General features: G+C 38.0%; 1 protein-coding gene across 2 annotated transcripts in view; it reads left to right on the top strand.

Annotated features, from left to right (window-relative positions):
• Nucleotides 1-14,673, top strand: part of mkxa (mohawk homeobox a) — a 31,679-nt gene extending 17,006 nt beyond the window's left edge. For both annotated transcript variants that reach the window (XM_061758339.1, XM_061758340.1), the window contains exons 7-8: nt 10,987-11,020; nt 11,245-14,673. In XM_061758339.1, the coding sequence (XP_061614323.1) occupies nt 10,987-11,020; nt 11,245-11,440 (230 nt within the window). In that variant the 3' untranslated portion in view covers nt 11,441-14,673. The remainder of the gene's footprint in view (nt 1-10,986; nt 11,021-11,244) is intronic.
• The last annotated feature ends 1,270 nt before the right edge of the window (nt 14,674-15,943 follow it).

The following is a 15,943-nucleotide window of genomic DNA, read 5'->3' as shown; positions in this document are numbered from 1 at the left end:
CACTAGAGAAAGTCATTTAATGGCAGTAATAGTGTTATAAAAAGTCACAAAAGATCAAACAAAAGTCTTCCATTAAATATCAAGAGTAGAAATATTGAATCTTCCAGTAGTTTCATGAGTGTCCTATAAAATGTTGTTGTAATATTGTTCTACAGAATTAAAAACAACCTCCCGCCCAAGATAAAGTTTCAAATTGCCTGCTATGTTATTTTATTGAAGAAATGAATTAAGAAATCTGAAGAAAGCCATAATCCTTTCATTCATAACTTCCATCCACGTGTTTGATTCGTGTTTTGACTTTCTAATCTCAAAATTTATGAAAAAAGAAATGGAAGAAGATGATACTAACAGTGTAATATTAAATTACAAAAACAACATGTATGTTTAATATAACATTTATGTTTATTTCATCCATGACAGGGAAGCCGTATAGTAAAAAATAGGTTGGATGGTGTTGTTTCAGTAAAAGGTTATTCTAATCCAACAATGCACCTTGTTAACAATGCGAACTCAACAGTCACTAAATATTAACTGCAATAGATAATAGTATACAGTCAAATGTGTTGCATTCTACGCAGTCATTTCCAAAGAGATTTTAACGCTGCAGCTCAGCTAAGCTGTGAAGGCCACATCTGTACTGGATCTTCTTCTTCAAACACTGAGCCTTTTTTAAAAATTCCAATTGTATTTTTTTTGGTTTTGTTTTGTGTGTGGTTAATGCGGACACGTTCTGCAGCAGCGAGCGGCTCTTTAGCAGCTTGTTTTGTTCAAAGTTCCTCACATGGACAAATGTGGTTCGGATTATGGGAGCATGGAGCTGTCTCTGGTGTGTGTGTGTGTGTGTGTGTGTGTGTGCGTGCGTGTGTATTTGTTGTGAAAAATGGTAGGAAGTATTTTGGATTGATAAATAGCGAGGAAAGTAAGAATAAAGGCAAAGCGTGACTTGATTTTAAATGGAGGAATCCAATTCAAGGACTAATTCGTTAGACTGTGTGGATGTTTCTACTTCATATTAATATTGAATGTGATATTTTGGTCTTGATCCCTATTGGATATCTTTTTCTTGGCACAAATCCTGGAAAAAGCTTTTACTGTACACATGGAAAGTTGTCTAAGGGAGGGTGACTTCTGATCACTCGTTTCATAACATTTGATTTTAAATGGCACATATATAACTGCCTTTAAATTGCTTGTATACAAATGTTTGAGTCTCCTGAAATTTTTTTGGAGGGAGCTGCCTATTTCTGAAACTGTGTCTGTCAACAAGCCGACCAGTTTTTCAAGTAACTGCCAGACTTTGGGAAACCGCTATCACTTATAAAAGCTAAGCAGAGCTGCACACTATTTGACTAATGTAATTCAGCGGTCTGGTGATGAAGTGCCACCTCCAATAAAGAATACAATCAATGTTTTTACTGTTTTCATGGGGGTTCTAGTGCATTTTGTTCCCGCTTTTTTCTTTCTTTGGAAGTAAAATTCAGATTCGACTCAAAACATCTGGTGCTTGAGCCCAACTAGCTGCTAACACCTAAATCCACCCTCACCTCGCTAGAGGGGGGTGTTATGAGCAGTGGCTCATATGTATGACAAAACAATCAAAACAAGACTGTGAGAGGAAAGTAAAAAAGAAGTGCTATTATTCTTGATCCTTGGGCTATTTTACTAAAGCATATCATTCATGCAAGCGTTTTTTTATGAAGACGCCCGAGAACGGATAATTCTTTTGAAAAATGGCACAATATGTCTCCTTTGAATTAACAAGTCAGTAGTAAGTGTCAATGAAACAAGAAGTTTAGGTTTTTGTTATTTTCATGTATTTCTTTTCTCCGTGTGCTGCACGTTTCTCATATTCCTGTAATTAGTCATTTCCCATAGTCTTAAAGTCTTAGTCTAAGTCTTCTTTTTCTTCTTCTTCTATTGTCTTATAGTTTTATTATTGCCATTATAAAAGTTCATTCAGTGCACATGCTTTTTAATAAACATTATACTATTCCTGCCTGTGCAATGTGTCAAAGTAAGTATAAAAAAAAATAATACTCTTTTTAATCAGCTTAACTCTAATGATAAAAGTGTAATATTCAGTTGAATCACACTGCAGATGCAAATAATACACTTTAACATACTAAATAATCAAGGGTTAAAAAACTGCACCATTTTTACCAACACAATAGAATAGAAATTAAACAAGTTTAAAAGTCTTTAAAAATATATGCCCCAAAAGACAAAAATGACAAAGAAAAAGCAAAACACATGAGCAGAGTTTGAGGCACTGAACTGAGTCCTTGTGTCTTTTGATATCCCAAGATATCAAAATATCGCTTTAGACTTTTCTAGACCATTTCGGTAAAACTCCAAATTGTACAGCATTGAAGTTCCATTGTTTTGTATTTTTCCTCTGTCTGTTCCCCGAATTAAATAAATAAACACTCTTTCCATTGCAATGTGTCTTACATTTTCAGTCAGTAAGGGTCACAAAAGAAGAGGGGGGGAAAAAAACACAATCAGTTTCTTTTGGCACATTCCTTTGAAGAATTCCTGCCGATGGATCAGTTGTGATTGGTCATGGCAGAAGTGGCATGCCTGGCAAACGTCACGCCATTGGCTAAAAAAAAATAAATATCGTCCATTAATGGTGTTGTGAGCCCACAGTGTTATCTCTGACTTCAGAGGGCAGTCAGACGTGGCAGAAGATGGAGGGTGTAGATTTACCCCAATGGAAAACTAAACTTCTGCTGGCTTAAAATGACTCATACACACACAAAGAGACACACGCACACCCATACACACACACACACACACACACACATGCAACTTCCATTCACAAGCTGCACACACAACGTCCAGTATAAACACACACCTACAGTCCAAAGCCTTTGGGGAATTTCATTGAAGGCAAGGAACAGTAGAATTCCATCGCACATGCCAGGGGTTCATGCCAAATGACCCTTTAATGGGATATTAAATGGCAGGAATCTGGCTGAATGTTTTTCTTCCTTGCTCAGTACTAGATTTCGCCCTGTCCGGTATCATATAGATCATTATTCGCTAAATAAGTCCCAACGTTCTTGCCAGAGGAGACTGAGTGATCTCAGACACATTACACAAGGTTGACAGAGGCATATTTGGCTAGAATTTCTATTTTATAGACTCAGGTTGATGAATACAGTAGCCAGATGGCAAATGTAGTGCAAGTGACTCCATTGATGTGGAAAAGCACTGAATGCTTGAAGCAAGTTGGTGGCCACAGGCAGGTTTCTCTTGTTATTATCAGGGGAAATACTGGTTTAGTGGTGAACTTCTGATTTAAGATGTGTCACGTTGAAATCGGTACACAGTGGAACCGCTATTTTACGGACTAATAAGGGGGAGGGGTCGTCTGTTAAAGCTGTTTGTCTGTTAATTTGAAGCACTTATTTCATGGCCTAAAAACACCCATTACAGTACAAAATTATTGTAAATCAATTTGTGCCACGATGGCCTGTGCTTGGGAGGAGGTAATAATGGCAATGGAACGGAATCTTTGACCTCTTTGGAGCATGCAGGTGTCCATAATGGCATGGCCAGTTAGTAGTAGGATCCTCACAAATTATAATATGTCTACAGTACAGTCTGTCTTTACCATAAACACACTTTCAATGCGTGCCCTCTTGTCACCATAATGTAGAGTCTGCAGTGACGTAAAAAAACAAAAACAAAAAAACAAAAAACAACCTAGTGTGTCCTCCAGGGTGTGGCTGATCCAACAGTGAGAATGACTGAAAGTTGGCAGAGTTGTGGTATGACCCTCTTTCTACCGGGGATGTTGACTGACCAACACAGACATTGTTTATACAAAACTCATACCGAGCGCTCTCAAACTGATAATTTTTAAATCATCAACTTGACACGCCCACAATCAGGTCATCGCATTCGGAGAACACAGCTGCCTGCTGCCCTCGTCTGTGAAGGAAACTAAGTGTTTCCATTCCATAGTGAGCAGTGTCAACAACAATAGGCTGAGAATAAGGAGAGAAGGAGTTTTTGTGAGAGTGTAGTTTTTCCTGAAAAATGTGACTATGTATAATTAATACAATACAATACGTATCGTATACAGTGATGTTTTATCTTAATTTTTGGCATTACCATTGTTGTGCGACATGAGATGTATTCATCTCACTGAAGTCAATCGATTTGCCCAAACTTTGTGACTTCCATTGCTCATCTCCAAGTTAGAGGTTTGTAATATCCGACTTCCCACTTTTGTGGTAGGCAAATTACATAACATGTCAAAGTATCAGTCCAGATTTTGGTAAATATTATTAAAATAACCTATACTCTCAAAAAATATCTGTAGCTTCAGCTTGAATAGATGCTCTGAAACTGCAATTGTGAGGCAGTTACACGTTCCATTCTCATTATAACATAAAAGTAACCATTCTCAGTGGACCCGTTTACCGAGAGCAGCTTGTGAACCATCAACCATTCGTGCAAATAAAGGCATCCACTCGAACAGACACCTCCTTAAAATAAACACTTAGTATTCCCTGCAGTAGAAACAAACACACCTGGCCACTATTTTAGCAAAGACAGTAATGCTCAAAGCAACTCATTTATACCTGCTCTATTATCAAACCAGTAATAAAGGTTTTATCTGTTCATCACCAGTGGCTCAAACATCCTTGCTGTGATGAAGTCATTGCGGTGTGACTCAGTTTATTTTTCCATCTTTTGTGTTGATCATTTTTGTATGACTTGTGTTGTCAGGCTACATGACATAAACCCTGATCTTCTTCATCATGGTAATGATAGTCTGTTGTTTGTCCGTGGCGTCCCTGCAGCAGTCTGGATTGCCACACACAAAAAGAGGACACTAGCTTTGACAATATACTGTATTTACTTCTCTTGTCTTCTCCTTCTGGCTGATTTAATGCAACCCTGATTACACACTGTTTACTGTTACACGTAAACAGTGACAATTTGGCAGCGTTTACTCATCGGAAATAAGCTTGTTTCCTCATCTGGCTCCGACTAATTCCTCACTTCAGTTTCTTAAAGCCTCCTCAACGGCCGCCAGTGTGACATCTGCCAGACACACACAGCAACAAAGCAGTGAAGTGTGCAGCAATCATTTATAGGCAGTGCCTCAGTAACTATCAGACAGTGTAAGCCTGCCGAGTTGTCATTTAATTTGCACCATGTTTAATGTCTTTGGCTAAATGAGTGCAACTGACTGATTCACATCGGCAGCGTAAGTGTGTGTCAGACAGAAATGGCTACAAGGACAGCTAATGAAGCAGAGTTGGCAATATGCAGGCGACAGACCGCTCTTGACATTGTTAAACATACAGATTATTAACGAAACGCGAAATTGAGCGAGCCCAAAGGCATCTGTGGTCCCTCGGTGTCGCACCTCCTAATCAAGGCCGTGGCTTGGTTTCAAATCAGAAAGCGCATCGGGAGATGTCGTTATCGAGCACAGCGTCCGTCCATTCCATTTTGGTTTGAAGCAAAAACCTGTGTCCAAGCATTCACATCTGCACATCCAGCAATTTGAATGAGGCTTCGGTAAAAGTTGCGTCATCACAAAGGCGGTAAAACTGGTTAATATGTTTTCCATCCAGTGGCCTATGATGACAGTAACCCCTGACTCATACTGTATGTCGGCTGCCTGAGACATCCAAGGGACTTCATAATTACACAGTGATCTGTTCTAGTCTTGACCTACAGTTGCAGGTTAGTGTCGAGCAGAATGCCTATGAGATGTTTCAGTGGAAATCTGTTCACCTCATCTCCTTCCTTTGGATGTTGAGTTTGGAATTCTCTGTGTGTTCAAGTTTGTCTTCCCGTACCACTGGAAGAATCTTGTTTTATGTGAACTTGTCTTAAAGACTTAATTTTGCTTTAAACCTATTCATACACAATGTTTAATGTCTTCTTTTAATTAGCCAGCTGTCAGAATTTTGTTATAATAGTTGAATAAGTGATTCATTAAAACAAATGAATAAAGTGATGCATTTTTGTCAAAAAACAAAACAAAAACAAAAAAATAACTGTTTAGCACCAGTTATGCCATCACTCTTTCGTCTGCCAATAAGAAAATACGTGAAAACGCTCAACCAGTAGACAAAAATTACACTGCATTATGACTTTTTACCATAGCTACATTCCCTAATCAACTATTATTCAAATCAAATCAGTAAATGTTTCAAGAACGCATCAATACTTCTAACCAGTAGAACGGTAACAGGAACATATATTGAGATGTCGTTTGACTCCTGCATGCTTTAACTTCTTGATTCAGATATACTTTTTAATTGCAAGGGATCTTGCTTTGGTATCAAAATCCTTCAGCCCTGGAAAAAAAAAACCTGAATCGTGACTACTAGAGAATTGACTGCCAGCATGTGCAGATGGTCCCGACATACGCAGTTTCAAACTAGTTTGCTCAGTGGTGTAAAACGTAAAAAAGGAACGCTCAGTCACTTATAATTTTTCATTTGATTGTTTTGTATTTATGGCCGACAAGTATTTTTCATTCAAATATGTACTGTAATTATGACTTCACTAAAGTGTTAACATAGGTTAGCGATCAACTACGGCATGTTCCAATTTAGGAATTAGATTTTTGACCCCCTTTTATCATCGACCTTGGCTAGCTCAATAAATCAAATTTCTTGATCCTTTAAATACTTTATACATGAAAGAATTGTGAGGTGGACACCAGTCTCATCAATTGAGCTGTCCATTCACTTTAGTGAGTGCAAAGCTGTTGTGTCAGATTTTCTCCAATTGCTACTAAATCTCCAATCTTCTGATATAATCCACAGTCAATAGGGTTCTTGATCTGACATGCAACTGAGAACAGTGATCTGTTGGGTTTTTAAAAGAAGTGAAGAAAATTGTGTGTCACACGACACTTTACACTCTACCACTTTTACCTAAAGGTTATGAAGCAATACCTCTTTGTTGCTATTGATATTTAAATGATAAGATGGATGAGAGGATTTACTGGAAACAGAAGGAACCAATTTATGGGTCTTTTGACAAAGGACTAGTCAAAGCCATAACATTTTAGTGATTAATACTACAGTTTGCGTCTTAATTGTAAACCTGTTGAGAAACCGCCATTTGCTGCGATGTGTACATCTATTCAACACATCAAATATTGTTTTAACGTTCTTTCTCTTTTCTTTACATTTCTGAAGCCCTCTTTGTTGTTCTTGTTGTTGTCATGGGAAAAGACTACTTTTTCTAGGCAGCATGTAATTTTTAGAGAATTGACACTTGAGGAGGATGAGCTCATCCCCCTCCCAGAGGCCTGCCACACATTGTAAATATAAAAGTGTGCGTTAGTGCGTTTATTTGTGGTCTTAATTCAGCCCTGCCCATGGTTTGCACAGCAGCCCCGGCCTTGTTTATTGTTGTATGTTGCTAACAACACCGCCACATGGGAATGATGATAGTGGACTGCACTCATCCGAACAGGTGTAACCTCATCCTCTCTTTAATTTGTCAGCCCTGGTTTATTTTCCCCTCATTTTTGCAAGGTTTTATGTTTTTTTTTTTACTCTTTTTTGCCCTCTTTATGCCCTCCCACCATCACCCCGCAGGGATGTTAAATGAGCTAGTATTTTTGGACTTGTAGCCCAATGCCAGAAACCATCAGACTTCTTAGTTTTCCCCTTCGATGTTGTGTGAAACCCCACTGTCTGTGGAGCCCAAAGGCAACAACAACTTCTACTCCAGTCTTCAGCAACAAATCAGGGAAGCAAGAAAGAAAAAAACTAGATTTTTTTGTTTTTGTTTTTTTAAATAATAGTTTATCATCATTTAATGGAGATTTGTATAGTCTTTGGCAAAGCTGTTGTTTTAAACTATCTGGATTTTCGATGTTTTAGGCACATAGCTTTGGAAACTGAGTTTTTGGGGGAGGGAACAGTGATATCAAATCCTATGGTTGTGGGCTCCCAGAAGTGAAGACAGGTGCCCGAGGCCACCAGAAGAATAAGCAGGATTTAGGTCATTTCTTATGGTTGGTTGGTCGGGTTATGCTGAACTGATTTTTCCATGAAACTATATGGATAAGCGGTACATGGGCCAAGGAATAGCCCATTACATTCATGTGCTACCGAGATGAAAATGCAGATACTTTTATTTTCTCTTTTCACCATCCAATCTCTTACTGACTGCAGAAAACTGCCACTTGCCAAAATAAAGTCAGACAAACAAAGCCAATTGCACCACTAATGATTTAACACTTAACTGAATGACATTCAAGTTAGTTAGTTAGTTAGTTCGTTCGTTAGTGAGCTAGCGTTTGGATTTTCATGACACTTTCAGTGACTAACAAAATTTCTTTTTACTTTTTAACATTCGAGCCGAACCCTCCATGAACCAGGGAGTAAAAAGAAAGAGAGCGACTGAAAAAATACTATGTTTCTTAGCCCACTGTCAAGATTTGTTTGTTGGAGATTGTCTATGGAATTACCAAACTGACATATATGTTACATGACTTTGTATTGTGGGTACAACAAACCGGTCAATTAAATTTGCCTATTCAGAATAATGAAATTGTCTTGGATTGTCATGCTGGATGTTGTGAATGGAAGTGGCTGCCTCACACACACAGGAAACACTTTAAAAGGTGGATGGAAAGACACAAATCCAGAGACCGTCTGCCCACACAAATACACAGGTTTGCCCCACACGTTGCATGTCTTTCATGTCACTGAAGTCGACCTACTTGCTACTGTTATCGCTGCCAATGACGAGCTAAACACTGAGCTAATATATCTTGGGGGGGAATATAAACATCATATGAACATTGGCCCTATAATTACACCGCTGTGATGGAGAATGTTGCCAATCCACAGTCTAGCAGGGAGAACAGATGGAAATGGAATGAAGAGGATGTATTCACTCTCTTCAAATATTGGCCGTTTAGTTACTCTTTGAACCTATATAAGTGCCAATAATAATATTTTAAAAAATAGAAGTTGAAGAAGAGCTTGGATGCACTAAAAGCTTTCATAAAAATATTTTGGAATTGTAGAAGTGCTGATTCTTGACAAAGCATAAACCCAAACATTGACAGGAAGCCTTGCATTTATTTTGGCAGGGAGCGACGGGAATGGTCCATGTCCAGTACCTGGATCCAGGGGTGTTACAGAACTTCCTTGTAGAGGTGAACAAGTAGAGCATGGAGACATGAACAATGTCAAGAAAAATGTTTCTCTGATAAAGCCACATAAAGACTGAGCACTGATAGGACATCAGGGATAATCCAGGGGATTTAATTGGAATGCTTTGAGGTACTTTCATTTTGCGGTTTCTACACTTGTGCAGACGTTCCTCTCATCTTCTGTCTGCCAAGGATCAAGAACTATACAGTATGAAGTCATATTTCTCTCTATGGAATATACACTGGAAAGGAAATGTTCTAATCAGGCAGATTCGGCTCAGTATTTGCATAGCAATGTATTCACTGTGCAATGGTGGAGCACAGAGAAATACTTAGAACCTTTAACATTGCAATGCAAAAGCGGAACAAACCTTTCTGATTCATAGTGGATGATGTATGACAAGGCTGCGTCTTTTTTTCCGGTTCCATCTTGACTCAATTGGCAAAAACAATTGACTGTTTTGCGTATCCTCCATTATTCCGTTAGTAAGCACCTTTGTTGTTCTTGGATATTGATTTAAAAGTTATGATTAGACCATTTGCATCCTGGACGATCCGCCATCATAACTAAAACAATGAAATAAGAAAATACATTTTAATTATTTATCTTGAATCTATTGAGATTTACATCGGTAAAATCTGTAGGTGTTTTGACATGATCCTTATCAGTCCCAGTCATATGACTTTTTTTTCTCAGGTTTTCTCAAAGTTTATATTTTGAATGAAATCCAACACGAGTCGGCTGAGGGAAAATCCTTCTGCAGATCTGATTATTTTTCAGCACTCTACCAGTCACAATTTTCCCCTCAATTCATTTCACTTATCCAATGAGTATTGTTCTATGTCATAACTTGAACCCTATTTATTTCTAATAGTATAAAAAAAATAGTCTTGAGGACAAAAAGGTTCCGTTTTTTTTCAGTTGCTCATAATCATTATCAAGTGTCGCTGACCTTCATGAAATCAAGAAACAATTTTTTCAATTTTAAATGTCTTGACTTGACAGAAACAAAAAGGTCCGTTTGAAACAACGGTTTAGAAATGAGACTGGGGATTTCTATGCTACGGGACATGCTTTTACTCAAGCAAAGACAAACACTGGTATTTTTTGACTAAAAATAAAATTGGCTCGCTTCAGAATGTTTTTGTGTCTGTAAATCCTCTGTACCTGCTCAAGAGTGAGCTTCTGAAAGGTCTCCCAGGGCCTTAGCTGTGTGTTTGGGTAGCTTAAGGAGAGCGACTGGCGAGGATATCCAGATGCTCTGCTCTCTCTTCGGTACCTCCTCAAAGCCAAAAGTGTGTCATCATACTGCAAGCAAAACACCGTTCGGGTTTATAGCTCGTCACACAACATGGAACATACGCTGACACGCACTTGGTCTTCTTCTTTGATTGAACAGCATTTTGAAGTAAACACACTGGTTGCCCTGAAGAGAAAGTTGGTTAGATTGTCTAATGACGACGTTATTGCCTGCTAATGATTTACATATGAGATAATGATTACTTCCAATTTAGGATAGAAAAAAAAGAGAGAGAGAGAGCTCACTGACTCACCATGCGTTCTTTCGTTTCCACTCAAGTCTTTCACGCTCAGTCGTTTTCTAAATGATTTCCTCACAATTATGTTGGCGGGGGACAAATTGTTTTTGAACTAAATATTAGAGAATGGAGTCTATGAGTCACAAGTCTCGATCCTATTAGCTACTTTCTTTCCTGATGGCTTCTTCGGAAATATTCTTATCCTGAAAACACAAAATGATACACACAACCCTGCACGTGACACATCACTATAATTTAAAGTTAACTCATTTTATTTCTTCCTTCAGAAACCACAGAGCATGGACCAAGTAAATATGACAAGTGAGTTCACCATCCTTTGGCTTCATATTCATGTTGTTGGTGTAAGTGAGTTTTGTAAAAGGATGTTAAAACACTGTCTTATAATAAGTGATATATTTCATGTAGCTCTTTTTTTGGATCTCATTACTTTGTGCTATCGAAGTCCATCATGCACACTGACCACATCTTAATCTCTGCCCTTATTGTTTTTGTTTCCTTGACGGCCCACCTTTACGTGTCATCAGTGGTGGCGTCAGAGCTGAACACAAGGTGAAGGGCAAAGATGAGACGTACTGGAAGGAGATCAATGCCGCCATGGCCTTGACTAACTTGGCGCAGGGGAAGGACAGTGCCCCCGGCACCACAAGCTGCATCATCCAAAAGTCTTCCCATATAGCAGAGATCAAGACTGTTAAAGTGCCACTTGTGCGCCATTATTAGCTCCAAGCTGAGCCTCCTTACTCTATGCAAACATTCCTGTTTCGGCAAACTATTCATAAGAGAACTCCTTGAAAGGACAAAGAAACATTTTGTTGGTTAAAAGTGTGTTCAGTAGGACTTCTTTTGCTGTGCTGACATGCAAAAGTGATCACAAGTTGTACTGCAGTATTTCCTATAACAAGACACTTTTTAATATTAACTTATTTTTTGGATGACTTTTTTCCCTATTTTTTACACTAAATGTGTATTTTGCCAAAGTGACTTTTGCTCTAGTAAAGTACAGATACTCGTAGTGCCTGTTTGGAATTTGTGAAGGATTATTTGACAATGTTTAGAGTCACTGTCGTGATACAGGAAATGGAAGTGTGCCTTCAAAGACCGAATGAGGTCATCAATCATTACACAAACATACATACACGCATACAGACCGACAGACATATCGTGTGTTAACGCTTTGTTACAAAATAACCAGTAAGTAATTCCTTGAGGGTGTTCTATGTATTTTGACTGGAGTCCTCCGTTTGACTGTAAACTGAACCATGTTTTGTCGGTGCTAGCAGCCCAACAATGAACGTTGAGTACACAGATATGCGGCACTAACGTGAGCAACACATCGATAAGGAACTAAGGGACGCATCTCATCCTTGGATTGTGCTTTATTAGTGACGACGCTCCCTCTTATCGGAACAAAACGTGCAAATGCTGGACCCAAATCAAGTTACACTCACACATGCAGTGACACAAATATGCACACCCTACAAACTTGACCCCTGATTATAAAGGGATGTTTTTTTAAAACAAAAAATGTATTCATTATCTGTGTTTTAAGTGGACGGCATTGCCTTTTCACATTTTTGTGCTCACAAAAAAGATATGTGGGGTGAAAAAAATAAAAAACACGACAACCCCTGGCTCTGCTTCATCCTCAGCTGTTTAGCATTACATTCAAATTGGTGTTTACAAGAAGCCGGAGGACAAGCTTAAACATTTGACTTTTTACCCTTTGTCTTTCTTTTTTTCTTTTCTTTTTTTTTACATATGTGCATTGCAGTAGTATCTCAGTTTAAATATTTTGTTATTGCCAATCTGTACATTGGTGGTTGTTACAGTATGTTTTTGATCAGCCTTCTGTACTTGGTTTAACGTAAGCCTACCACATTAAGAGCTTCTTTGACATTTGATGGAACATACCAAAATGTTCACAAAAGTTTGACAAACTCGAGAGGCTAAAGCTGACCCATTTTTTTCATGTGTTTTCTTCTAAAGATCTATAAGGTACTGTTTATGTGTCATTAGGAGAATTCGGGCCGCAATGAAAAGAAAAATAAAAGAATACGAAAATAATGATTTTTTTTAAGAAAAATCTTCATAGTTTTGGGGGAATTTTTAATCTGATGATATCTTTTCCTATATTTTAATATATTGTATTTGTATTGTTAGAAACAATTCCTTCATTCACCTAGTCTGAGACCAGCGGCCACTATTTATCTCTCGAGACCTCCCACATATTATTCGGAATACAAAAATGTGCACATTCCCACGACTCGTAATGATGATGGTGTTAATTTCATCCATTCGTCTTTCACTCATTTTGTTATACCACTCATCCTCATTAGAGTCGTGGGTGAGCTGGAAATGATCCCAGCTGAGTTTGGGCAAGCGGCAAACCCTCGACTGGCCGCCAGCCAATCGCAGGTGTTGATTTCATTGTCTATGGAATTTAAAACTTTACACGATCCTCAGTTGTGGTATACACAAGCCATGATTGTAATGTTGTGATGTAATGTCTTTTTGTTCTCAAAATTGAAGTCTGCTCTTGTAAAGTTATAATTTTATTCTTGTAATATATATATATATATATATATATATATATATATATATATATATATATTCTTTTCAGTGTGGCCTCAATACTCCATCATTTCAAAATGTACATTCCTTTGTAAATTGTGCAGTTATTTTTTGTTGTTGTTGTTGACAACCCAGACTGTGATTATGGTCAAGGATTTAGGGGAGGGAGAGATGCTGCACAAACTAACTTTTTGACCTTTCTATACGAATGTGCAAATGGTTAAAATGATGCACTTATAGACGTATTGTCATTTAATCAGAAGCCTTCATTGGGAACATGCCTTATTACATGAAGTCAAAGAAATGAACTCGATGTTTTTCATCTTATCTTATGGATGTATAAAGAAATGAATCACACTAGCTAACTCCGAGGCACTATTTATACAGCGGGGACCACATGTGTTTTTTATACACCTGACCCAGACAGGGTAGCTGCAGGGTAGCAGTTTGGACTGCTTGTGTTTCTAATCACAACCCTCACACCTCACACGATACCCACTCTCTGGGTGAACGTTGTACAAGGGAGGAGGCCTCTTTTCCAGTCTTTATCTTGTTGTTGTTGTTGTTGTTGTTGTTCAATGCTACTCACAGTCCATCATCAAAAGTGACACAAACAGAAGGGTTTCTACTGCCAAAACGTTGGTGCTGTACATGCCTTTCTACAGGCTGAATCCCATTACAAATGAAAGGCAACAACATATGTAAAGCCGATAAATTATTATTACCGACTTTGTAAAAACTAAGAAATTGTGACCAGTGTTTTTTTTTCTACTGTTAAGTTATATGAATTGATTTCTCTTTTTGTCTATTTGATAGAGACTGGATTTTTAATCCAATGACCAAATGCATATCTCATTGTATTGTTTTATTTCATTTATTTTATAAACAGTTTTTACTTGGTCAAAGCATTGAATAAACCTCAGAATAAAAAAAAAAAAAAAATGGCAAAATGCTTTTGTCACTGGTAAGGAAATTCAGTAATTTGTATTTGGTCTCATTTAATTTAGAATGACATTGGAACAAAACAGTGCCACAAGATTAGCTGAGACAAGTTTATTTTTGTGAATTATCTACTTCTCAGTTTTTAAGTCAAGAAAAAAATATACTTGAAGTTGGATCTACAAAATTAAACTAGATATTCATTCACCCATCCATTTTCTGTGCCGCTTATCCTCACTAGGGTCGCGGGCATGCTGGAGCCTATCCCGGCTATCTTTGGGCGAGAGGCGGGGTACACCTTGAACTGGTCACCAGCCAATCGCAGGGCACATAGAAACAAACAACCATTCGCACTCACATTCACACCTAAGGGCAATTTAGAGTCTTCAATTAACCTACCACGCATGTTTTTGGGATGTGGGAGGAAACCGGAGTGCCCAGAGAAAACTCACGCAGGCATGGGGAGAACATACAAACTCCATACAGGCGGGGCCGGGATTTGAACCCCGGTCCTCAGAACTGTGAGGCACATGTCCTAACCAGTCGTTTACCGTGCTGCCAAAAACTATATAATATTATATTATAACAAACACATCAGTATGATGCAGTTCTGCTCTACACCAGTGAATCTCAACTACTTGTGTGCCGTGAGAGATTGTCAGGTGTGCCATGGGAAATTATACAATCACACTTAATTGGTCAGAAATGTATTATTTATTTACTACATATTATGTGTATTTGTTCATCTATCTACACCAGCGGTGTATAGTGACAGGCAAAACAATTCAATGCTCTTGCACTAGATAGCAGAATTTAGAATTAACCTGTGTATTTACCAGCTGCCATTCATACAACAGGATTTTAGGCCCAGATGTCACACGGAATAAGTACATTTGTGAGTCAACTAAGATGCGATCATGATTATTTCAGTACAGAGTATAGATTTTTTTGTAACATGTTTTTGCTTGGTGGTGCGCCGTGAGCTGTGCCTTGGCTCAAGATTGGGAAACACTGCTGCAAGATGCATACAAAGTAGCTATTACTACTAACATGTTATATTCATCTGCTCGTCTGGTATGGAAAGGTTGCAGCTCTGTTGCAAATAAATGTATCCCGGAATTGATCAAAGAATATTAACATATAATATATCAAATATTGCGCTAACAACCAAATATAATTCATATTTAATATTCTATGATTATTCTTTGATGTGTGTGATAGGATTACCATTTTTCAAGACGAACCCCGAAAACCTTTTGGGATAAGTGTGACATTACCTACCTATCCATTAATCACCTTTAGCTAGCTAGCAACATCCATACATACATTGCTCATGGCTTTAAGGGGCAAATTTGTGTATGATGTGCTGTGATGTGTATTAACAAAGTTAAAATTATCGTAGAATCCACCCAATTTTGCATTTTTTTAATTCCAGAAACCGTTATATACATAATATGTCAATAAAAAAAAAATAAGACAATAATGTTCTCCCAGTATGTCATGTTTTAATCTAAAGTTTTTGCTATTTCTCAGTAAAAGGAACAATTTTGCCAGTAAAGAAAATGTCATTGATGTAAATGGTTGTTTTCCGTTGTTGATGTCAGCACACTAAGCTCTTGATTCTAACACTTGGCCACAACTTGAGGCTCATCACAAAACCGTACCTGTTTGTTTATGACGCACAAGGCGCAGCGGTTTTTAAGAGCTAAACAA

The sequence above is a fragment of the Phyllopteryx taeniolatus genome, chromosome 20, assembly GCF_024500385.1.
Source record: "Phyllopteryx taeniolatus isolate TA_2022b chromosome 20, UOR_Ptae_1.2, whole genome shotgun sequence".
Lineage (NCBI taxonomy): Eukaryota > Metazoa > Chordata > Actinopteri > Syngnathiformes > Syngnathidae > Phyllopteryx > Phyllopteryx taeniolatus.
The sequence above is the reverse complement of the archived record's forward strand: the minus strand, read 5'-3'. Positions and strand labels throughout refer to the sequence as shown.